The sequence below is a fragment of the Dunckerocampus dactyliophorus genome, chromosome 3 (assembly GCF_027744805.1).
Source record: "Dunckerocampus dactyliophorus isolate RoL2022-P2 chromosome 3, RoL_Ddac_1.1, whole genome shotgun sequence".
NCBI classification, from domain to species: domain Eukaryota; kingdom Metazoa; phylum Chordata; class Actinopteri; order Syngnathiformes; family Syngnathidae; genus Dunckerocampus; species Dunckerocampus dactyliophorus.
Genome location: NC_072821.1, coordinates 36,251,780 through 36,276,418, shown reverse-complemented (window position 1 = coordinate 36,276,418; position 24,639 = coordinate 36,251,780). Strand labels below are relative to the sequence as shown.

The 24,639-nt window shown below is 42.7% G+C and overlaps 4 protein-coding genes across 9 annotated transcripts; 1 reads left to right on the top strand and 3 right to left on the bottom strand.

Annotated features, from left to right (window-relative positions):
• Window positions 1-2,920: 2,920 nt before the first annotated feature.
• On the bottom strand, window positions 2,921-9,066 carry LOC129179099 (gastrula zinc finger protein XlCGF52.1-like). 2 transcript variants are annotated; one of them, XM_054771939.1, is made up of 3 exons: window positions 8,966-9,066; window positions 8,764-8,881; window positions 2,921-4,518 (listed from the first exon to the last, which is right to left on the bottom strand). In XM_054771939.1, the coding sequence occupies exon 3, from the start codon at window positions 4,466-4,468 to the stop codon at window positions 3,281-3,283; it is 1,188 nt and encodes a 395-aa protein (XP_054627914.1). In that variant the 5' UTR covers window positions 4,469-4,518; window positions 8,764-8,881; window positions 8,966-9,066; the 3' UTR covers window positions 2,921-3,280. The 2 variants fall into 2 exon arrangements, with proteins under 2 accessions (XP_054627914.1, XP_054627913.1); XM_054771938.1 differs by having other exon boundaries at window positions 8,764-9,051.
• Window positions 9,067-9,174: 108 nt separating this feature from the next.
• LOC129179093 (zinc finger protein 569-like) lies at window positions 9,175-21,534 on the bottom strand. Of its 2 annotated transcripts, XM_054771928.1 has the most exons (3): window positions 21,113-21,534; window positions 13,103-13,703; window positions 9,175-10,371 (listed from the first exon to the last, which is right to left on the bottom strand). In XM_054771928.1, the coding sequence occupies exons 2-3, from the start codon at window positions 13,230-13,232 to the stop codon at window positions 9,296-9,298; spliced, it is 1,206 nt and encodes a 401-aa protein (XP_054627903.1). In that variant the 5' UTR covers window positions 13,233-13,703; window positions 21,113-21,534; the 3' UTR covers window positions 9,175-9,295. The 2 variants fall into 2 exon arrangements, with proteins under 2 accessions (XP_054627903.1, XP_054627902.1); XM_054771927.1 differs by lacking the exons at window positions 13,103-13,703; window positions 21,113-21,534 and adding an exon at window positions 11,978-13,094.
• Window positions 13,726-20,591, bottom strand: LOC129179095 (oocyte zinc finger protein XlCOF6.1-like). Of its 2 annotated transcripts, none has more exons than XM_054771930.1 (2): window positions 16,822-16,904; window positions 13,726-16,597 (listed from the first exon to the last, which is right to left on the bottom strand). In XM_054771930.1, exons 1-2 carry the CDS (start codon window positions 16,832-16,834, stop codon window positions 15,534-15,536), a joined length of 1,077 nt encoding a protein of 358 aa, XP_054627905.1. In that variant the 5' UTR covers window positions 16,835-16,904; the 3' UTR covers window positions 13,726-15,533. The 2 variants fall into 2 exon arrangements, with proteins under 2 accessions (XP_054627905.1, XP_054627904.1); XM_054771929.1 differs by lacking the exon at window positions 16,822-16,904 and adding an exon at window positions 20,146-20,591 and having other exon boundaries at window positions 13,728-16,597.
• On the top strand, window positions 21,368-24,531 carry LOC129179097 (oocyte zinc finger protein XlCOF6.1-like). Of its 3 annotated transcripts, XM_054771934.1 has the most exons (4): window positions 21,368-21,569; window positions 21,707-22,005; window positions 22,110-22,232; window positions 22,882-24,531. In XM_054771934.1, exon 4 carries the CDS (start codon window positions 22,933-22,935, stop codon window positions 24,151-24,153), a length of 1,221 nt encoding a protein of 406 aa, XP_054627909.1. In that variant the 5' UTR covers window positions 21,368-21,569; window positions 21,707-22,005; window positions 22,110-22,232; window positions 22,882-22,932; the 3' UTR covers window positions 24,154-24,531. The 3 variants fall into 3 exon arrangements, with proteins under 3 accessions (XP_054627909.1, XP_054627911.1, XP_054627910.1); XM_054771936.1 differs by lacking the exon at window positions 21,707-22,005; XM_054771935.1 differs by having other exon boundaries at window positions 21,368-21,979.
• Window positions 24,532-24,639: the final 108 nt, after the last annotated feature.

Sequence of the window (24,639 nt, the reverse complement as noted above, 5' to 3'; positions counted from 1 at the left end):
AGTGACGGTGGGCGTCCCGAGCAGGAGAGCTAGGCTCAGTGCTAGCTGTGAGTTTGGAGAGAGTTGGGAAGTGTGTTTATGTTGGCGTGGATGTAAAGTCCTGCAGTGTTCTCCGCTGTTAATAAAGCCATTAAAGTGCATCGGCGACGTGAGTCTCTCCTTCCCCACAACAAGCGGCATTACAGTATCGACACACATTGTGCACATTGTCTCACACCAGGAAAAAAAACGGTGTCACTTGTTACAGGCATTGGCTGGACAGCTATGTTGTGGGGCTTGTTTAACCTTTGGCTTGTGGGCAAGCAGGAAGGAGAGACGAGACCTGTGTGTGTGTGGGTGTGTGTGTGTGTTTTGTGTGCTCTCTGGTGGCCGCGTTCAATAAATAAAGTTGGCAGAAGCAACAGGAGAAGTTTCCTTCTTTGCTTCGGAGCTGAATAACACTGACAAGTTAACAGACTAGTAGCGGACGGAAAAGAAGACGGCTTTGTTTGTGTGGAATACAGAAGATGAGGACTTTGATGGATTTGTGGATGAGGATTGATGAAAAATAACGTGAGTACATTCTAAAATACTTCAATTAAGTACAACCGAACTCAGTTTTGCTCCCGCTGTCGCATGCATGCTAGCATATGTTTTTTTTTATTGTAGCGTCGCTGGGAGCACGTCCTGTTCCCAGCCTAATTTGCGGTAATGTTTTGGTGCAAATGCTCTTAAAGTTACATGTTTGACCAGGAAATAGCAAGCTCAAAAGAAGACGGCTTTTTTATGTGGAACAACTGACAGTTTGTGTGGATCTTGTGAATGATTGTGACTGAGCTAGGACTCAGTAATTAAAGTCTACACACGACGCCTTCATTGATTGAAAAACAAAACTTTTTCGTGCATGAAGCTTCTACTTGAGTCGATAATTTGGCCGCTATATGCGGTCAGATATTGACCAAGGGAGACAAAATGGGTGGCCGCTGGCTGGGTTGGACAGGTGACGGCTATACACAGGGTCTATAACGTAAATTTGCTGCGGGCGATTTTTCAGTGGCCGCTATATGCAGGTGGCCGTTATATAAAGGTGGCCGCTAAGACAGGTTTGACTGTATCATGATATAACAAAAAAGTACATAAATTTCCTCTTAGCTATTATAGAGCTATATAAACGTATCAATTCTGGACATACATTTAATCAGAGGAATTTTACACGATCGAAAATATCTGAGAGATCGACAGTGCAAAACCCTTAAATTATCAATCATAAATCTACATTTCAATCATACTTACAGGTGAAATGTTCGTCCACAGCCTTTGAACTGGCGATTTGTGCAGTTAATAGCTGCACATGCAGGCATCTTAAGTCGAAATTTGTGTCCAATCCCAATTAATGAATTAAGTTCACCAGGAATGCAAAAGTTTGCCCGAGAAGTGTTTCTTGCGAGTAGCAATATGGCAGCCGTTTGCCTTCACATGTCATCGCCAATGAACTATCCAGATATATAATACAGATCAGTGCACTGAACTCTGTACATGGAATGGCCCCAATCGCTTGCTGCGCATTGAAGGCTTGAAGCCATCGGAAGTATAGAAGTCACCATGTTGTTTCACCCAAAACAAGAAACCCTCAGAACTAAGAGGAGTTCGAGATGCCGTCTTGTGCTGCTATTAATTGCACAAATCGTGATACTCGTGAAAATCGCGTCAAGGGACTTAAATGCTTATAAATAATAAAAATAGGTTAAAAAATAGATACTTTAAATCTGTAAGCATCTTTTCATCTAAATAGTTGTAAATTAGCCCTTATTCTCCTTTAGATTTCCACACTGCAATGCTCAACTTCTAAAGCAATGGGTAGTAAATATGCGGAGAGACAGGTGGATTCCTGCAGCCAGATCGCAACTCTGTTCAAGTCATTTCACCCAGGAGAACTTCGACAGGACAGGCCAGACTGTTAGATTACGACAAAATGTAGTTCCAACAATATTTGACTTTCCTGATCATCTTCTAAAGGTATGCTAGCATTTAACTTTGATACTACGTAGATCCTTATCATAACAAATACCTTGTGAACACTGAAATTGACTTGTTATGCATTGTATCTTGTAATGACTATGACATATTTTTAGTATATATTGTTGCCTTAGGTGATTTGTTACATTTCATCATTTAAGCCAAAATACGTAATGGCTATTAAATGTAGCAAACTGAAAACAAAATAATTTGACAAGAAAGTATGTTACCCATACAAGTATATGTACTTTAAGTGCTTATGTCTATTAAAGATAATTTCATTCATGTCTGATTTTATATTTCAGAACTCTGCGTTCCGGAAACCCCCGAAAGTCAGGACACCAGTCAACCAAATTGAAATTGTTTAAATAATGTAGTGTTTAGATGAAATGCCATTTAAGATTAAGAACCTTCAGCAAATAATGGGATGTGATGTTACATTCATTGGCTTGGGATTTCTAAGTGTTAGTGTGACAGTCAGTTATGTTACATGTGACTGTGATTTGTTATAATATTTCCTACTAAACCTCAGCAAAACCAAAACATATTCTCATAAATTTATTTAAACTAATTGACTGATTGCTTTCTTGTGTGCCTTTCTCTGTGTGTGCTTGGCAGCGAATAAGTGTTTATGCCTTTAAATTGTGATGTGTGTGGGGGTGGATTGGTATGGGTGTGTATTTGTGCATTGTGCTGTGACCTTCAGCGTTTACTGGTGTGGTTTGCAGCTGAGTGTGGCGCTTCTGGCAGGAGACTCGGCACCTCCAAATCCGAGGCCATGGTTCACCATGGTGGGAAACGGGTGGATTGCACCCTCCGGATTGGGAGTAAAATCTTGCCCCAGATGGACGATGTCAAATCAAACCAAATTTTATTTGTAATTATATTATTATTATTTATTTATTTAAAAAAAATACACATGGAATACAACACAAACTTCTTTACAGAGTTAAAACCCCCTCCCTCATACATGGCACATCTCATCACCACACACATGCAAACAAATGAAATTACAAGCAGTTTAAGTAAAGTAATACAATAAAGCAAATAGCAGTTAAAAGACGGTGGCTGGACATTGCTTTGGCCACCATTTAAAGTGTTAGCCACGAATGAAGCGCCCCCTGGTGGTGGCCAATACAGTGGTTAACCATTGACCGCCGTTAGACGCCCTCTGGTGGTGATACATGCCGTGGCCAACTGAGTACCGGTAGTTAACTACTGGTCACGATTATTTAAATTATTCAAATACACAAACAGCACTGCCGTCTAGAGCTGAATTTACAGTTTATTTCAAGTCCTGCATCTTCTCACCAGTGTGTATTCTAGTGTGTTTTTGCAATGTTGCCATTAAAGAGACTCTTTTGCCGCAGATTGAACAGGAATACGGTTTCTGTCTAGTGTGTTTTCTCATGTGTTTTTTCACATCTGAAGCTTGTATGAAACGTTTACCACAAACTGAACAGGTATATGGTCTCTCCCCTGTGTGTACTCTCATGTGTATCACAAGTGCTGTTCGGTTACAAAAGCTTTTGTTGCAGACTGAGCAGGAATACGGTTTCTCTCCAGTGTGTCTTCTCATGTGTCTTTTCAAAGCTGACTTTCTCAAAAAACTCGTACCACAGACTAAACACGTACAAGGTTTCTCTCCAGTGTGTATTCTTGTGTGTGTTTTCAAAGTTGACTTTACGGAGAATCTTTTACCACAAACTGAACAGGGAAAAGGTTTCTCTCCAGTGTGTGTTCTCATGTGTATTTTCAAATCTGAATTTTTTAAAAAACCCGTACCACAGACTGAACAAGGAAAAGGTTTCTCTCCAGTGTGTATTATTGTGTGTGCTTTCAAATGTGACTTCTGAAAGAATCTTTTACCACAAACTGAACACGCAAAAGGTTTCTCTCCTGTGTGATATCTGATGTGTGTTTTTAGATTTACCTTGTAAACAAACGTTTTCCCACAATGGGCGCATTTCAAGTGTGTGTTGTCAGTGTGTACACTCATGTGTTTTGTAAGATTACGACGGTGTTTATAAGTTTTGTCGCATTGAGAGCATTTAAAGCGTGTGTTGTCAGTGTGACATGTCATATCAGCTTTAGAGTCTTCATCATCAGTGTCAGGAGAGTGTGACGTTGTGTCGTCACTATCTGATAGTGGAGCTAAGAGGTTGTCTGCTTGTGATCCTCCACAGTGGTCTCCATCAGCTTCTGTTGTCATGTGTTGAGGCTCCACATCTCTCTTCTCCTCAATTTCAGCTTTGTCTTCATCATCTTCACTCTTCACAATGACACAAATCACTGGGACCTCCTCCAGTCCTTCAAGATGCTCTCCCTCTTGACTGATGCTGTGAGCCTCCTCTTCCTCTTTCATGCGGGGGGGCCGTGGCTCCTCCTCTCCCTCTTCCTCTTTAATGTGGGGGGCCCATGGCTTCTCCGCTTCCTCTTTAATGTGGGGAGGTTGTGGCTCTTCCTGCTCCATCCTGGAGTTATACTCCTGCTGCTCAGTGGGAAGATGTTGTTGACTGATGTCTGCAGAACACAAGACAAAGACATTCTTTAGAAAAAGTCCAGCTTTGCGTCGTCACATGAGGCATTGTCCCGCACCAGCATATGTTCTGACAATGTCTCTGAGGATGCCATCAGTCACCACGGTGACATTCACTCTCGGCCAGGTCATGTTTGCAAATGAGAACGGGTTGTCATAATAAAGGTCAAATAAATATATTTTTGAGAATGGGTTGACAGCATCTTCTTTCAACAGGCAACAACTTAATTAGATGGGGTTTGACTTTCTGAAGGTTGGATTAAAACACAGACTGTGATTGTAAAGCAGATGCACACAATTTGATGCATGGATCATCAAAGTGGTTTTTCTACGCATGCACCAGTCTCCATCAGTGATGGGAATTGCCCATTCTTCCCAAATTGCTATTTTACCAAAATATGTGTAAAATGATTTTTTTTATATGTAAAAACAGAATTATATCAAATATTTGTTTGTATGGCTTCAGACTGCAACAAAAAACTAATACTATAACACACAAAAACAGAACCAACTCAATTTGTGTATTACCGTCGTCCCTTATTTATTGCGGTTAATTGGTTCCTACTCAGGTCGCATGGTGGCTGAGTGGTTAGCACACAGGCCACACATTCTGGGGATTGGGAAGATCTGGGTTCGAATCTCCGCTGTGCATCTCTGTGTGGAGTTTGCATGTTCTCCCTGTGCGTGGGTTTTCTCCGGGTACTCCGGTTTCCTCCCACATTCCAAATAACATGGTTAATCTAAATTCTCTAATTGACCATAGGTATGAATGTGAATGATTGTTTGTCTATATGTGCAATTGGCTGGCGACCAGTCCAGGGTGTACCCCGCCTCTCGCCTGAAGTCAGCGAGAAAATGAATGGATGGTTTCTACTCGACTGTGATAAGTGAATTTCCTTGAAGTAGGATTCAATATTAATAATTTGAACATTTACACCGTTAGAGCATACAAAACCTTCTAAATACATTAATAGAGACCCCTAAACATGAAATAAGACCGCTATAGTCACCTTTCCACTCCTATTACCCAATATAGTAGACATAATAAGAAAAAATAAGACATAATAACTCACACAAGTTCCTTTTTGTGGTAGTATCTCGAGCATAATGTGGCATCAATGTCAGTCTATCATCCATCCTCACTACGACCTATCTTTTCTAAACTCAATAAAGGGTTTGAAACCGGGTGGGGAAGGAGGACAAAGTAAGAAGCCAAAACTTACCACTTCCATACGGAACGGGAGAACTTTTTTCACTCTGCAGTGAAAGTTAAGGTTGTGTAATGTAAGCTCATGTCTCATCAGTGTAACATTACTGACGCCTAGTGACCACAATGCTACATATGACTTGTCTTTCAATATTTTTGGACTACGTAATACTAGGTCATAGTCAACCACCAAATAGGGCTGAGCGATATGGACCAAAACTCATATCCCAATATAGATATAAGGAATATAGATATACAATATATATATACTGCTAAAAAAATTAAAGGAACACTTGGAAAACACATCAGATCTAAACTGGGGGAAAACTGATCTTGAATATCTTTCCTGATAATAAGTGGGTGATGTATTAGTAACAAAATGATGCCACATCATTTGATAGAAATTAAAATGATCACCCTATAGAGGGGGGAAATCAAAGACACCCCAAAAATGAAAGTGAAAAAATGATGCAGCAGACTGGTCCATTTAGCTAAAATGTCATTGTAGCAACTCAAAATGATTCTCAGTAGTTTGTGTGGCCCCCACGTGCTTGTACGCATGCCTGACAACGTCGGGGCATGCTCCTAATGAGACTACGGATGGTGTCCTGGGGGATCTCCACCCAGATCTGGACCAGGGCATCAATGAGCTCCTGGGCAGTCTGAGGAGCAACCTGGCGGCGCCGGATGGACCTAAACATAATGTCCCAGAGGTGTTCTATTGGGTTTAGGTCAGGTGAACGTGGGGGCCAGTCAATGGTATCAATTCCTTCATCCTCCAGGAACTACCTGCATATACTAGCCACATGAGGTCGGGCATTGTCGTGGACCAGGAGGAACCCAGGCCCCACTGCACCAGCGTAGGTTCTGACAATGGGTCCAAGGATTTCATCCCGATAGTCAGGGTGCCGTTATCTAACCTGTAGAGGTCTGTGCGTCCTTCCAGGGATATGCCTCCCCAGACCATCACTGACCCACCACCAAACCGGTCATGCTGAATGATGTTGCAGGCAGGATAACGTTCTCCACGGCATCTCCAGACCCTTTCACGTCTGTCACATGTGCTCAGGTTGAACTTGCTCTCATCAGTGAAGAGCACAGGGCACCAGTGGTGTAGTTGCCAATTCTGGTGGTCTATGGCAAATGCCAATGGAGCTCTACGGTGCTGGGCAGTGAGCACAGGGCCCACTACAGGACGTCGGGCCCTCAGGCCACCCTCATGGAGCCTGTTTCTGATTGTTTGGTCAGAAACATTCACACCAGTGGCCTGCTGGAGGTCATTTTGTAGGGCTCTGGCAGTGCTCATCCTGTTCCTCCAAAGGAGCAGATACCGATCCTGCTGAGGGTTGAAGGACCTTCTACGGCCCTGTCCAGCTCTCCTGGAGTAACTACCTGTCTCCTGGAATCTCCTCCATGCGTCCAGGTACCACAGTGATGCCCTGGTCCAGATCTGGGAGGAGATCCCCCAGGACACTACGGACACCATCCATAGTCTCATTAGGAGCATGCCCCGACGTTGTCAGGCATGCGTACAAGCACGTGGGGGCCACACAAACTACTGAGAATCATTTTGAGTTGCTACAATGACATTTGAGCAAAATGGACCAGTGTGCTGCATCATTTTTTCACTTTCATTTTTGGGGTGTCTTTGATTTCCCCCCTCTATCGGGTGATCATTTTCATTTCTATCAAATGATGTGGCATCATTTTGTTACTAATACATCACCCACTTATTATCAGGAAAGATATTCAAGATCATTTTCCCCCCAGTTTAGATCTGATGTGTTTTCCAAGTGTTCCTTTAATTTTTTTGAGCAGTGTATATATATATCCCAATACTTTTTCCACAAAGTAAGTTTAAACACAGTCAAAACCAAATGCACATGTCAAGTTGTTTTATTGAAACTATTTCTTAACATGAGGAGCTTTTTTGAAAATTTAAAGCTTCATGCAAGCTGCACATTAATTTAAAAAATATAGCCGCTGAAATAACAAATAAAATAGCATTTCGGAAATAAATATCGGAAAAGTAACATATAATCTTTATATAAAAAAAACTTTCAGCTACACATCGTTGGTCAACGCAAAATGTTAGCAACTGTCTGACTCCCTTGTACTGGCTTGACTTCCTGCTGGCAAAGCGAACCAGGAGCGTGATCCCCCTGTAGTTGGAACACACCCTCTGGTCACGCTTCTTGAAAAGGGGGACCACCACCCCTGTCTGCCAATCCGAAGGTACTGCTCCCGACTTCCGCACAATGTTGAAGAAAGGTGTCAACCACTTGAGTTTTTTTGACTGCCTCAAATTCTGCTTCCTCTATGGAAGGTTTGTCAGTGGGATTGAGAAGGGCCTCGAAGTATTCTGTAGCTTGTTTACGTATATCCTCAGTTGAGGGCAGGAGGCCTCCGTCCCCACTGTAACAGTGTGACCCGGGCACTCATACCCCTTCCTGATGTGTCAAAACGGTTTACCAGAACCTCTTCAAACCTGAGCAACAATGGTGCTCCATGGCCTCCATGAACTCCTCCCACGCCCGAGTTTTTGGCTCGACCTCCACTGAAGTCACGTGACGCTTGGCCTGCCGGTACCTGTCAGCTGCTTCAGGAGTCTCACAAGGCATCCATGCTCGCTCTGTCTTCAACTTGACGGGCAGCCCTAACCTCCGGTGTCCACCATCGTGTTTGGGATTTGCGGCCACAGCTCCGGGTTACATGGAAATATAGTTACCGGGATTCTGAGGGGGAGATCCTGTGTGGCTGGGCCCGGCCTGACCCCACAAAGTATCGCCGCCAGAAACTTGCCTGCCCCTTTTTTCCCCCTCATACGTTTGATCAATCATGTGGGGTTTTAACAGGGAAAAAAATAAAATAAAAGAATGGCTCTCTTAATTCATTTCTAAGAGCCATTACTGGTCGCCATGGCACGGCGGGCGAGAAGAGCAGGGGGGCGGATTAAAGATCAATCATAGTTAATGATCAAACACAACGTTAGTAAACACGTTAGAGTAAGAATGTAACGAACCTGCTACGTGTAACGCAACTTGAGGCTTCTTAGTTGAAAACAGAGTCCAGTAGTTGCCGTTGTCGTTTCTTCTGTTTTGTTTGAGGAAGTTCCTCCTTGTGCTCTGCTATCGCTCTTTCTAAAAAAAAAAATCAAAAATCTTCAAAGGCCGCAGTTAGTCACCAATTCACCAACGTTTTCAACAGTTGTAGTTTACACTCACACTTGATTTCTGCTTAGCGATGTGTTGATATCTTTCTTTGTCAGCAACTAGCAAGCTAAGCTAACCTGAGAGGGTGCCTGCTGAGTGCTTCCTACTTCCGGTAATACACAGCTAGTACATTCGAGTGCATTACTGCTTCCCGCAGGTGAGGAGGTGTCATTACACCATTGAGTGACAACCTGGCACAGCTTCTTTTCATGTTTATTTATTACATTTAAAGGTAGAAGTAAATTAACAAGATTGTGTTACACATACAACGATATCATATGTTATATGTTGTGATATTGTTAAAAGTCTTGACAGTTTATTTTTATTTCAAGTCGTGCAGCTTCATTTACTGCTGTTGTTCTCACCAGCACACTTGTGATTGTTAAGCTGGTACTTATAAGAGAATCTTTCACCACACACACCGCATCTAAACACTTTCTCACCGGTGTGTAGTCTCGTGTGTCTTGCAAGGTTTGTGCGGTCACAAAAGCTTCTATTGCAAATTGAACAAGAATATGGTTTTTCTCCAGTGTGTGTTCTCATGTGCATTTTCAAACAATTATTTCGGATAAAACTTTTACCACACACCGAACAGGTATATGGTCTCTCTCCAGTGTGTCTTCTCATGTGTTTTTTCAAATCTGAAGTTTGTACAAAACCTATACCGCAGACTGAACAGGTAAATGGTTTCTCTCCTGTGTGTTTCCTTATGTGTTCTTTCAAATGTCGATTTAGTAAAAAGCCTACACCACACACTGAACAGGTAAAGGGTTTCTCATCAGTGTGTATTCTTGTGTGTATTTTCATCTCTTGTTTTCGTAAAAAACCTTTACCACAAACCGAACATGTAAAACGCTTCTCTCCAGTGTGTATTATTGTGTGCACTTTCAAATTTGCCTTTAAGGAGAATCTTTTATCACAAACTGAGCACACAAATGGTTTCTCTCCTGAGTGTAGCTTCATGTGTCTTTTCATGTTACTGCGATCATTAAAAGTTTTATCACAGTGAGAGCATTTAAAGCGTTTGTTGTCAGTGTGACATGTCATATCAGCTTTAGAGTATTCATCATCAGTGTCAAGAGAGCGTGATGTTGCGTTGTCATTATCTGATAGTGGAGCTAAGAGGTTGTCTGCTTGTGATCCTCCACAGTGGTCTCCATCAGCTTCTGTTATGTGTTGAGTTGAGCTGCTGCTTGGAGGCTCCGCCTCTCTCTTCTCCTCACTTTCGCCTTCATCAGATTCACTCTTCACAGGGACACAAAGCACGGGGAACTCCTCCAGCCCTTCAAGATGCTCTCCTTCCTGACTGATGCGGTGATCCTCCTTTTCCTCTTTAATGTGGGGGGGCCGTGGCTCCTCCAGCTCCATCCTGGAGTACCACACCTGCTGCTCAGGGGGAAGGTCTTCTTCATTGGCGTCTGCAGAACACAAAAAGCCAAACACATGCTTACGAAAGTCCAGCTGTGCTCCATCACATGAGACATTGTCCTGCACCAGCATATGTTCTGACAATGTCTCTGAAGTTGTTCATTCACTCTTAGCCTTGTCAAATAAAGGTCAAATTAATAAATACATTACAATACAATACAATACAATACAATTCTTGTTGTGCCCCGGCTCATGGCCTGTACGTTGGAGTTTAACACAGTGAATGAGAGGGTAGTTTCCCTCTGCCTTCAGGTGGGGGGACAAGTTCTGACTGTTTGCGCTTATGCGCCAAACAGCAGTTCAGAATACCCACCCTTTTTGGAGTCCCTAGAGCAGGGGTGGGCAAACCTTTTGACTCGTGGGCCAAATTGGGTTAAAAACTTTGTCGGAGGGGCTGTCTAGATATGGGCTGACATCAAACAGAATGACATACCTGCCCATGGTGCAACAAAACGAAAACAAAACACACCCATGGCAAGTTAACGCATCACATAAATCAACTTGATACACATCAACTAACTGCTAAACATAACACGTAACTTAAAACTGTTATTTCCAAATGCCTGCAAGGCATGCTGGGTAGTCCAGCTGCAACAACAACATGAACTATGAACAATAAAACACTGGATATCAAGAGTATGTTAACTCCTTCTAAGCATGTCATGAGATTAGTGTATCGCTACAGCCCTAGTGTGTTGAGTAATCAGGTTTAAAAACAAACGAGGGCGTGGTTTACAATTCTGCGCACTGACTAAATCCAGAATGCTACATCACCACCCCTTCTCTGTGACCAAGTCTTGTCACACTGGTCTTGTTTTATTTTAAACACAGAACAATTCCCAACACATTCATTGTTTTTGTCAAACTGAATAGATTGTTACATTGTTAAAATGGCATTTGACGTGGGAGACACGAGACAGTGCTTACGACGTGTGAGGACTTGTAATTTCAAGCCTGTGACTTCAGACTTGACCGGTCTTGTCTTGAGACTTTATATGCAAGACTTCAGACTTACTTGAGGTTTGCAAAACACTGACTTGCTCCCACCTCTACACAGCAACAGCAACGGTGAACTACAGAGCTGTGTTTTAAATAAACTCTCACTTTAAAATCAAAACTTATTTATAAAATGCGATTCAGTCAAAAACAATATTCTATTATTCATTTTTTTGAATTTATTTACTGTTTTTTAATCTAATATTTCCATTTATTCGTTTTATTAAACATTGTATTCCTATTTTATCATCACATGGCATTTTTATTATTCGATTTGTATGTCTTCCTTTTCCACACACAAGATTCATACACACGGGAAGTGAACAAAATGCAAGCAAGTGAAATGTTGTAAGCGTCAGCATTTAAAGATTATGGCGCGAATGAATTATCAGTAACAGACAAAGAGACAGAGTCGGGTTAAATAAAATCTGCTTCTTCCTACGCCCTTTTGGACATGTTGAAAGGTATAAAATGTAAGCACGTGATGTTCCTTTATGTAACCTATCAAGCACGTCTGAAACGAAACAAAAAAAATCACTCCGTGCAATGTTAATAATCAAATATAAAGTTAGTAAACGTGACAGTAAGAATGTAACAAACCTGCTCTGTGTAACACAACTTGATGCTTCTTGAAAACAGCGTCCAGTAGTCGACGTTGTTGCTCGTTCTCCTCTTTTGTTCGAGAAAGTTCGTCCTCGTACTCTGCTATCGTTCTTTCCAACACTACAAATATTTCTTCAACAGCCGCAGTTAGTCGCTGATTCACCAACGCTCTCAGCATTTGTACTTTACACATTTTCACACAATCACAACACTTTACGCTCACACTTGACCTGTGCTTAGCGATGTGTGGATCAATTCCGCGTCTTTCTTAGCGGCTAGCAAGCTAAGCTACCCCGAGAAGGTACCTGATGACGTTTATTTACCATGTTTCCTACTTCCGGTATTACACGGCTAGTACATTACAGTGGATTACTGCGTCCCTCAGGTGAGGAGGTGTCATTACACCCTTTACCAATAAAATGTGTGGTGAAATATAGTTAACGTCAGCACAAATTAACAATGAAAAATAGCCATCCAGTGTAAACTAAACGCAGTGGACAATGCTATTCGTGTTATTTTGCCAGCGTGAAGCGTAACGTAAAATTCTCACGAGAGGGCGAACACAGGATATGTGCATGACAAAATAGAGCTCTAGAGAATCTTAATATTCTTATGCTGGCCAGCAATCTTGAAACTGCTTTCAGGACAATTTAAGGGGCTTTTTTATATATAATTGTTTGATTGTTTCACTTAAATGTTTTGTCAGTCCAGCCACTCATTAATCCTGCATTGCACATTCACTAGCTGTCATGCGCATTTTATTCCCGCCTGAAACGCGCCACAGATGCCTGCCGCGTGATGCAGTATTCCGTATGTTCCAATCCCGGCACACAAAAGGTCTGTAGGCTGTTTACATCAGTGCTAATGTGACATTTGATCAAAACCTGACCATACTAATGACTATTTTTTTAGGCCTGGATTATTGGGGCATGTCCTGTCATGTTGGCAACATCAAACGAGTATTTATGTGTGCACTGATGATGCGTTTGAGTAGGAGAACAATAAGGTTTTTAAGAGTTTCAATATGCAGAAACCTGCAAGTGTTGATTTCAGGATAAATAATAAGAATGATAAAAAATTGCTAAAAATAATATAAATAATGATAAAAATAAAAACCCTTACCACACACTGAACAGCAAAAAGGTTTCTCTCCGGTGTGTATTCTTGTGTGTGATGTCAAATGTGCCTTCTGAGAGAATCTTTTGCCGCAAACTGTGCACATAAATGGTTTCTCTCCTGTGTGTAGTCTCATGTCTTTTCAGATTACTATGGTAATTAAAAGTTTTGTTACATTGAGAGCATTTAAAGCGTGTGTTGTCAGTGTGACATGTCATATCAGCTTTAGAGTTTTCATCATCAGTGTCAGGAGAGTGTGACGTTGTGTCGTCACTATCTGATAGTGGAGCTAAGAGGTTGTCTGCTTGTGATCCTCCACAGTGGTCTCCATCAGCTTCTGTTGTCATGTGTTGAGTTGAGCTGCTGATTGGTGGTTCCAACTCTCTCTTCTCCTCACGTTCACCTTTGTCTTCATCATCTTCACTCTTCACAGGGACACCAATCACTAGGAACTCCTCCAATCCTTCAAGATGCTCTCCCTCCTGACTGATTCTGTGGGCCTCCTCTTCCTCTTTAATGTGGGGGGTCTGTGGCTCCTCCTCTTCGTCTTTAATGTAAAGGTGCTGTGGCTCCTGCTGCTCAGGGGGAAGATCATCCTCAGTGACATCTGCAGGACACAAGAAGACAAACACGTTTTATCAAAGCACCGATCCGCCTGTCGATCTGACACGCTAGCTTTCTTTCACTCGTGATCAAGACCCCAAGGTGCTTGATCTCTTCCACCTGTGGGCAAGACTTCACTCCAAACCCGAAGGGTGCAATCCACCCTTTTCCAGGTGAGGACTATGACCTCAATTTTGGAGGTGGTGAGTCTCATTGCAGAGGCTTCACACTCAGCTGTGAACCGCCCCAGTAAACGCTTCAGGTCGCAGTCTGATGAGGCCATCAGGACCACATCATCGGCGAATAGCAGAGAAGAGAGCCGAAGGCCCCAAAACTGGACCCACTCAACACCTTGGCTGCGCTGAGAAATTCTGTCCATAAAAATTATGAACAGAATCACAATCGGGACTGTGTCGTTTATGTATAGACGTCAAGAAACTGGACAAATGGTGAATCTGACATCACCTCGACAACAAGGAAACAAAAGACAACTCACAAACACTTGACACAGCTGAAAGACAACAACTCCACAATAATGTAGATTGTGCCAAATTCATTTTTATATGAAAATACAACATTAGGAAACATATTTATTATCACCAATAAAGTATTGCTCAAGTTATATACAGAAACTATGAATAAAATGTGTGATTCTGTCCATATATTTAGTGTAGTATTCATATATTTGTCCACAATATTTTTGATTGAAATTATTTATAAAAAGGTCATCACTAATTCTAACTTATTCCTATTTATTATAAATTATTACTATATTTTATTATGTTATTACATCTGAATCCTATTTGTATTAGAATTTTTTTATTTCTTCCTTTTCGTTAACAACGTACGAGGTTTATACACACAGGAAGTGAACAAAATGTAAATGAGCAAGTGTCAGCATGTAAAAGTTACGATGTGAATGAATTATCAGGAGTAGGCATGGATTAAATGAGGATTAAATAAAATCTGCTTCTTCCTACTCCTTTTCACACGTGTTGGACTGCGTAACCACGAGCATTTGTGTGTGTGTGTGTGCGCACTGATCATGCGCATGAGTAGGAGGACAAGAAGGCCTTTAATACTTTCAGTGTGCAGAAACAAACAAGTGTTCATTTCAGGATAAATAATAATAAAGTTTGTGTCTGTGGGTTGGGGTGCAGTTTGACCTGCAACCTAAAGGTGGCTTTCAGTTTGACACCCCTGCACAACAACCTCAATAATAACTGTACAGCAGACCTACATTTAATGACTTAAAGAATCTTAAAAAAAAACCCTTAAAAATAAATAAAAAATGTAAAAAAAAAAAGATATTGTTTAAAAAAGAATAGTAATGAAGCTTATTAATGACGCAATGTCTGCAATAATCAAATCAACACCTGTGGAGTGTCCTGCTGTTCGCCTGGACATGATATCAAAAACTCTCTCACAATCTTTAGCATTTCAAACTTAACGTTCATTTAATAAGCTTTCATGTTTATTGTTTAGCATGAATTGCTTTCATAAGCAATTCATGTTAGCAAACATTACCTTTGTAGTTAACGTTTGACAAGCCAATATGTTAGCTACCAACACTTTTAAGGGACATTTTATTGAAAAGACATTAGGTAGCTTGTTTAAGCTGTTAGTGTTACCAAATGTTGAAACAGCTAGCTAAAAGCCACATTCACGAAGCGTACCTTTCTTTGTGGCTTTGGTAGTGATGAATAAAGTTGGATGTTTGGTGGTTGCGGTATGGTAAATGGTAAAAACATAGTAACAAGACAGTTACATTGACGTCACACATGTTATATGCGGTGCTGTTAAGTCAGAGTTACTTATTTCAAGTCCTGCAGCTTCATTTACTACTGCTGTTTTCACCAGCACACGCGTGATTGTTAAACTGGTACTCATAAGGGAACCTTTCATCACACACATTGCAACGCACCACTTTCTCACCAGTGTGTCTTCTCTCATGTGCTACAAAACGTGATCGGTCACGAAAGCTTTTGTTGCAGACTGGACAGGAATATGGTTTTTCTCCGGTGTGTGTTCTCATGTGTCTATTCAAATGATTATTTCGGACAAAACCTACACCACAGACTGAACAGGAATATGGTTTTTCTCCGGTGTGTTTTGTCATGTGTTTTTTCATATCCGAAGCTTGTACAAAACCTATACCGCAGATTGAACAGGTATATGGTCTCTCTCCTGTGTGCTTTCGCATGTGTATCTTCACCTCTTGCTTTCGTAAAAAACATTTACCACACACCGAACATGTAAAATGTTTCTCTCTAGTGTGTACTGTTGTGTGTGATTTCAAATGTGCCTTGAGGGAGAATCGTTTACCACAAACTGAGCAAGTGAATGGTTTCTCTCCTGTGTGTAGTCTCATGTGTCTTCTCATATTACTACGGTCATTAAAAGTTTTGCCACACTGAGAGCATTTAAAGCGTGTGTTGTCAGTGTGACATGTCATATCAGCTTTAGAGTCTTCATCATCAGTGTCACGAGAGTGTGACGTTGTGTCGTCACTATCTGATAATGGAGCTAAGAGGTCGTCTGGTCTACGACGGTCTCCATCAGCTTCTGTTGTCATGTGTTGAGTTGAGCTGCTGCTTGGAAGCTCCACCTCTCTCTTCTCTTCACTTTGATCTGCGTCTTCATCATCTTCACTCTTTACAATGACACAAATCACTGGGACCTCCTCCAATCCTTCAAGATGCTCTCCCTCCTGACTGATGCTGTGATCCTCCTCTTCCTCCTTAATGTGGGGGGGCTGTGGCTCCTCCACTTCCTCCTTAATGTGTTGGGGTTGTGGCTCCTCCTCTTCCTCCTTAATGTGTGGGGGCTGGGGCTTCTCCTGCTGCATCCTGGAGTTCCACTCTTGCTGCTCAGGGGAAAGATGTTCTTCAGTGACGTCTGCAGGACACAAGAAGACAAGGACATGCTTTAGAAAAGTCCAGCTTTGCTCCGTCACATCTCACATGTCCTGCACCAGCAAATGTTCTGACAATGTCTCAAATGTCTCAAACCAGCAAATGTTCTGACAATATAACCGCCAAAAAGAAACATCTGAGAAGGAAGAGTTTTTATTTCTGCACGGACAGATTCTGTTGTCTTCTCTCCCAACACTGCTGGCTTACCTGTATGCTTCATATGTGGCCTTTTGGCTCAGCTCTCTCTTCACCAAGACAGTCTGGTACAGCCACCGCATTACTGCAAACGCTGCGTCGATCCGCCTGTTGACTTCACACACCAATCTTCCCTCACTGGAGAACAAGACCTCAAGATATGTAATGAAACTCCTCCACCTGGGGCAAGACCCCACTTTCAACCCAGAGGGTGCAATAAACCCTTTTCTGACTGACAACCACAGACTCAGATTTGGAGGCACTCAGTCTCATCCCAGAAGCTTCACACTCACCTGCAAACCGTTGCAGTAAACGCTTCAGGTCGCAGCCTAACAAGGCCATCAGCACCACAATGACTGCGAATAGCAGAGATGAGATCCTATGAGCCCCAAGGTGGACACACTCGACGCCTTGGCTGCATCTAGAAATTCTGTCTATAAAAATTATGAACAGAATCAATGACAAAAGGCAGCCTTGGTGAAGACTTCACTGCTGGCAATGCCAACCAAGCTCCTGCTTCGGTCATACAAGGACCCGATGGCATGTAGTAGTGTGCCACCAACCTCGTACTCCCAGAGAATCCCCAACAGGACACCGCGAGGGATACGGTCGAATGCCTTTTCCAAGTCCACAGAGCACATGTCAACTAGTTGGGCAAACTCTCCTGTACCCTCAGTACCTTTGCAAGCGTGTCGACCTGGTCCAGTGTTCCACAACCAAGACAAAAACCACATTGCATATCCTGTAGCTGAGGTTTGACTTAACAGCTGTACCCTTTTCTCCAGCACTGAGGAATAGACACTGTGGAGATGTATGCCTTCATGTCCTCAGACTCTTCTTCCTCCACGGAAGGTATGTCAGTTGGATGGAGAAGGGCCTCCAAGTATTCCTTCCACCGCCTGATTATATCTGTTTAGGCCAGCAAGCCTCCATCGCCACTGTAAACAGTAAACAGGAGCGGCCACTGCTTCCCCTTTTTGATTTGTTGAATGGTTTGCCAGAATCTCTTTGAAGTTGACCAAAAATTGTGCTTTATGGTCGCACCAAACTCCTCCCACGCCCATATTTTTGCAATGACCATCACCAAAGTCGTGTGCCAATTGGCCTGTTGTTACCCGTCAGCTGCCTCAGGAGTGTCACAAAACCTTCCATGATCAATAAGACTTCTTCTTCAGCTTGACGGCAGCTCTAACCTCCAGTGTCCACCATGGGGATCAGGATTTGCTACCACAGCTGGCACCGACCACCTTGCGACCACAGCTCAAATTGGCTGACTCGGCAACAAAGGCACGAAATACGGCCCATTCGGACCCAATATCCTCATCCTCCCCCAGGATGCAGGCAAAGCGCTGCCGCAGGTGAAAGCTGAAGACTACAAAAACGGGCACCCTGCCAAACGTTCCCAGCACACCCTCGCTATATGCTTGGGCCTGCCAGTCACCAGGTGGTGAACCGTTGACAGCTCCGCCCCTCTCTCCACCCGTGTCTTCATAACATGCAAACGCAAGTCTGATAATATGATGTCGATGGTAGTCCTGCTGCCTAGGGAGTCCTGATGGACGGTGCACTGATGGACATCCTTATGTTCAAACATGGTGTTTGTTATTCACAATGTTGCAGAGGCCGTTCCTCCCATTCATGTCCCATCAGGTCACAATGTCGTTGACCACATGGGCACTGAAGTCTTCTCATGAAAATACAGAGTCACCAGCGGGGTTGCTCTCCAGCACCCCTTTGATGGACCCCAACAAGGCTGAGTACTCTGAGCTGCCGTTTGTCCAGTCAGGATCCTTTCCCCAACCCGAAATTGTACGGAAGTCACCCTCTTGTTCACTCAGAATGACTCCAACACTGAGGCGCCAAGCCATGAAGATACAAAGAAGCCCACACCTGCTTGCGAGGTCCAGCCCCTCTCAAGGACTTAGGTTCCCCCCAAAATGTACCTGAACTGTGGGTCGCAATGAGACAGACTATGTCTAGTCGGAATGTCTCAACCTCTCGCACAAGCTCATGCTCCTTCCCCACCAGAGAGGTGACGTTCCATGTTCCAAGAACCAGATTTGTCCGCCGAAGTTCAGGTTGCCCAGGCGCGTTGTCACCTGTGCGTTCATGTGTATGTGACGAAGACACTCGCATCTTCTTCCGCTGTGTTCTGCTCCGTCATGGAAGTAGATGCGAGCGTCTTCATCACATACACAAGAATGCACAGGCAACAGTGCGCAGGAATACGGCGGGAGACTGCTTGACACTGAACGTATGATTTTTTTGACAAGGCACTTTTGTCATGCAAACGTATTCATCTTTTGAAAACATATTGTTTTGAGAAGCCAAACTCTTTACTTAATTGTCTCCAGCAACTTCACAGAAATCTGACCAGAACTGGACTTAGGAGACCGAGGGGGGGATAAGTCGCTGTTGATGGACTACAATGCTGATGGGGCTGTCATACAACTTCATGTCAAAAAATCCGAACTATCCCTTTAAGAGTAAATCCGTCTCCCGGGACCAGGGCAGCCAGAAGCCAGTCAGACTGTGCGCTATGGCGTCACGACTGTGAATGATAATACACGTAGTATGGAAGCGGTAGTGTGAAGCAGGATTGGACACACACATTAAGTGCTTTGTGCGGACTATGAACCTTGCAATCCGAGCCGGCCTAGTGTTTTCCCCGCGTCACTCCAGTGGTTGAGGCGTAACATGCTTTTTTTCCCCCCCTATCGGAATACAACAGCTACTCCGTTGTTAAGGTGCCAGTGGAAGCTGTTGTAAATCTACACTCCAGCAAATTACTTATAATTTGTGAGATCAACTACTTCCCGATTGTGCACTCTATGCATCATGGGAACTGTAGGTCTTTTATCTGAAATAAACCTGCTGCAATCTGTTTTTTACGTGTGTTTTCATAACTACACGTCAACATAAATGATGAGTAGTAGCACCCACTCCAGATGTTATTGTAACTTGTCAGTTTTTAGTTTTTGTTTCAGTTTGTGGAAAGAAGTTCAACAGTTGAAGGCATCATGCTGAGGTCATGCATCCTAAGTAATAATGTAGTCGATGTTTTTTATTATATAAAAATGTAAATATCCTCTAATTGCATTTCAACTCACAAAGACAGCTCAGTCAACAACAATCGACAATAATTTCACGAGAACATAAAGTATGCCAAGTGAATTTTTAAATCAGAATATAATATTTGGAAACACGTGTCATTTATTATCAGTAGTAAATGTAATGACATGATGTTCCTGAATGTAACTTGTTAAGCATGTCTGAAACAAATAAACCATACCATGATAATGACCAAATATAAAGTTAGTAAGCATGTAAACAAACCTGCTCTTTGTAACACAAGTTGATGCGTCTTGAAAACAGCGTCCAGTAGTTGACGTTGTCGCTCGTTCTCCGCTTTTGTTCGAGAAAGTTCCTCCTCGTAGTCCGCTATCGTTCTTTCGAACACTACAAATATTTCTTCAACAGCCGCATTTAGTCGCTCTTTCACAAACTCTCTCAGCATTTGTACTTCACACATTTTCGCACAACCGCAACACTTTACACTTAGCGTGCTGCGTGCTGTGTAGATCACGTCAGCGTCTCTTTGTTAGCAAGCTAACAAGCTAAGCTAGCCCGAAAAGCTTCAAAGTTCCCCAAGACGCGCTCATCCTGGCGTCGGATAGCATTACAGACGCAAACACTGAGGAATTAATAAATAAATACAAACATTAAGGAATTAACGCGGACCGAAAAACAGCACTGGATGCTAACCGTTGTCCTTTCCTTGTTTACTACTTCCGGTAATACACAGCGAGGACATTCTCGTGCATCGCTGCCTCCCTCGGGTGAGGAGGTGTCATTACACACTTGCGTCAAGAATAAGTGTGTGGTGAAAAAGAGTTGATGTCGACACAAATGAACAATGGACAATATCCATTCAGTTGTAGCCAGACGGAGGAATGCGGACAAGAGCAGGCTTGCTAACCAGGCTAATGGGCTAACAACAGAACAGCCTCTCGTCTTTGCCAGTTTGCCACTTAATGTAATAAAACTGACACTGTCACAGCGTTTTCCCCATTTTAATTGTAAAAACATATTAAGATTGTGTTAGACACACAACAGTGATGTCACACATGTTAGATGTGGTGATGTTGTTAGAAAGTCAAAGTTATCAAAGTCTCTGCAGTTCATTTTAAATCCTGCAGCTTCATTTACTGCTGCTGTTTTCACGAGCACACTTGTGATTGTTAAGATAGTACTTATAAGAGAATCTTTCACCACATAAACTGCAACTCAACACTTTTCTCACCAAGAGGTTGTCTGCTTCTGGTGTCATGTGTTGAGTTGAGCTGCTGCTTGGTGGTTCCACCTCTCTCTTCTCCCCACTTTTAAATTTGTCTTCATCATCTTCAGTCTTCATATGGACACCAATCACTGGGAACGCATCCAATCCTTCAAGATGCTCTCCCTCCTGACTGATGCTGTGAGCCTCCTCTTGCTCTTCAATGTGGGTGCGCTGTGGCTCCTCCTGTTCCTCTTTAATGTTGGGGGGGCTGTGGCTTCTCCTGTTCCATCCTGGAACTCCACTCCTGCTGCTCAGGCGGAAGCTGTTCTTCACCCGTGTCTAAAGGACACAAGAAGTCTCTTTGCTAGCAGTTAGTATGTTAAGTTTTGACCAAAGACGCTAAATTAATAAGTCTGCGGGGTCACCGCAAATGGATGTAACAGAGTGTGCTTCGCCATGGAGCAGAAAGTCCGCCATGATGGTAAGAAAGACAGGTGGGCGGGGCTCGGCGCACAACGTTGTACTATGTACTCACTATAGCGCTGAGCTGAGTGTAAAATAAAGTTATGTGCAGTGTGTACATTTTGATTAAATTAATTCATGTTATTTACTGAACAGAATGAGTATCTATTTATGACACTCTGAGTCTGGATCCTGCAGCGGCCAAACCGGGTGTTGTGCAGGACGTACTACGGAAGTGGATGTTGAGTCCTTAATTGCAACGAAAGTTGGCAAACGTTAGCGAAACGAGATTGCTGCCGCGTTGGTTCTCTCGTCTCTACATGGTTTTCGTGAGGATTGTTAGCCACTGTTAACACAACCTCGTCTCAGTGAATGTTGACGCTTCTCAGGCTAGCTTAGCCTGCTAGCTGCTCACAAAGAGACGCGGAGGTGAGCAACACATCAGAGATCAAAGTGTGAGTGTAAAGTGTTTTGATTGTGTGAAAATGTGTAAAGTAGAAATGCTGAGAGCGTTGGTGAATCGGCGACTAACTGTGGCTGTTGAAAAAAATGTTTGTAGCGTTGGAAAGAATGATAGCAGAGTACGAGGAGGAACTTTCTCGAACAAAAGAGGAGAACGAGCGACAACGTCAACTACTGGACGCTGTTTTCAAGAAGCATCAAGCTGTGTTTCACTGAGCAGGTTAGTAGTCCTTTATAAGCCTTTTATTTGTTCATTAACACTAGTCATAAAAAAGCTTTTCACCGTGAAGGCCCATTATTGGCGGATCGATCCACACATCCATTGTGTCGATATCAAGGGTTGGGACTAGTTTGATAAGATCGATATTTTTGGGAACATTAGGAGAGTCCTTTACACTATCTTTTGTCGACACCTAGTGACCAGTGTAGAATACTACATGTTAACATGTATGATTGAGTCTTCTGAATGCCTTTGTCATTTTTGTGCCTGAAAATGCTTCATACTTAAGATTTCCTTAAATATGCATTTTTTGCTATTAGGTTGTAGTCTACCACGAAACAGGGCAGATTTATTCATATATATATTTTGAAAAATGTGATAGAGTGTAGTCGCAAAATTCAAAAGACAAAGTGGCGGGGGGGCGACTGTAGCGAGGTTTGAGGTGCTCAATGAAGCGTGTAAACCAGACATGACACCACCGACAGGGTTGGCCCTTTTCTGTTCTTCTTGTCGTCCTGTGGGAGTTTCCCATTTGATGACGCTTCCAATGCGCGAAGAGGTTGGTCGTATTAAAATTCTCAGCTCCTGCAGCAGAGTGCCAAAAGTTGGACTTTTCTAAAGCATGTTTTTGTCTTCCTGTGTCCTGCAGACATCAGTGACAAAACATCTTCCCTCTGAGGAGCAGGAGTGGAGCTCCAGGATGGAGCAGGAGGAGCCACAGCCACCTCACATTAAAGAGGAAGAGGAGGAGTCACAGCCCCTACACATTAAAAAGGAGGAGGAGGAGCCACAGTCCCACCGCATTAAAAAGGAAGAGGAGGAGCCAAAGCCCCTACACATTAAAAAGGAAGAGGAGGACCACAGCATCAGTCAGGAGGGAGAACATCTTGAAGGACCGGGGGAGTTCCCAGTGATTGGTGTCCCTGTGAAGAGTGAAGATGATGAAGACAAAGGTGAAAGTGAGGAGAAGAGAGAGGTGGAGCCTCCAAGCAGCAGCTCAACTCAACACATGACAACAGAAGCTGATGGAGACCACTGTGGAGGATCACAAGCAGACAACCTCTTAGCTCCACTATCAGATAGTGACGACACAATGTCACACTCTCCTGACTCTGATGATGAGGACCCTAAAGCTGATATGACATGTCACACAGGCAACACGCACCTAAAATGCTCTCAATGTGACAAAACTTTTAAACACCATAGTCGTCTGAAAAGACACATAAGAAATCACAACACACGCTGGAAATGCTCTCAGTGTGACAAAGATTTTAATTACCGTTGTGATCTGAAAAGACACATGAGAACTCACACAGGAGAGAAACCATTTTTGTGCTCCCTTTGTGGTAAAAGATTTTCTCGGAAGCGAAATTTGACAGAGCACACTAGAATACACACTGGAGAGAAACCTTTTTCCTGTTCAGTGTGTGGTGCAGGATTTAGACTAAATCAAGATTTTAAAATTCACATGACCATACACACTGGAGAAAACCCCTTTACCTGTTCAGTCTGTGGTAAGATATTTTCCCGGAAGCTAAGTTTGACAGCACACACTAGAATACACACTAGAGAAAAACCATATTCCTGTTCAGTGTGTGGTATGGGTTTTGTACAAACTCACTGTTTGAAAAAGCACTATAGAATACACACCGGAGAAAAACCATATTCCTGTTCAGTGTGTGGTATGGGTTTTGTACAAACTCACTGCTTGAAAATACACATGAGAAGACACACTGGAGAAAAGCCATATTCCTGTTCAGTGTGTGGTGTAAGATTTAGACAAACTCAAGCTTTGAAAGTACACATGAGAAGACACACTGGTGAGAAAGTGTTGAGTTGCAGTGTGTGTGATGAAAGATTCTCTTATAAGTACCAGCTTAACAATCACAAGTGTGCTGGTGAGAGCAGCAGCAGTAAATGAAACTGCACTAATTTAAGGAAACTGTCTACACTTGAATAATTTTGACTATCTAACATTGTTTGTGTAACGCACTCTTGTGAAAATAATAATATAAAATCTTACGGAACAACAAAAATAGCTCACATGAGTGAATTTCTTCATCATAACCAAAATCACTCAAGTTCTGACATCAATAGGTACGTACTGCCAAAAAAAAATATTTGGCAGTACAATGCCATACTTATTGATGTCAGAACTTGAGGGATTTTGGTTATGATCAGGAAAACCGTGGAAATGTATAGATTCCAGCTCTTAAATTAAACCATTATGAACTATTTTTTGTAATCATTATATCTGTCCAAACAAATTTACCTTAGTTCTACTAGGCATTAAAGTGAACAAGAAGCTGAAGAAACAAGGGTGGTCTAATCATTTCTTCTATGACTGGAAGTCAAGAGTGTAATGACATTTCCTCACCTGAGGGAGGCAGTAATGCTAGAATGTACA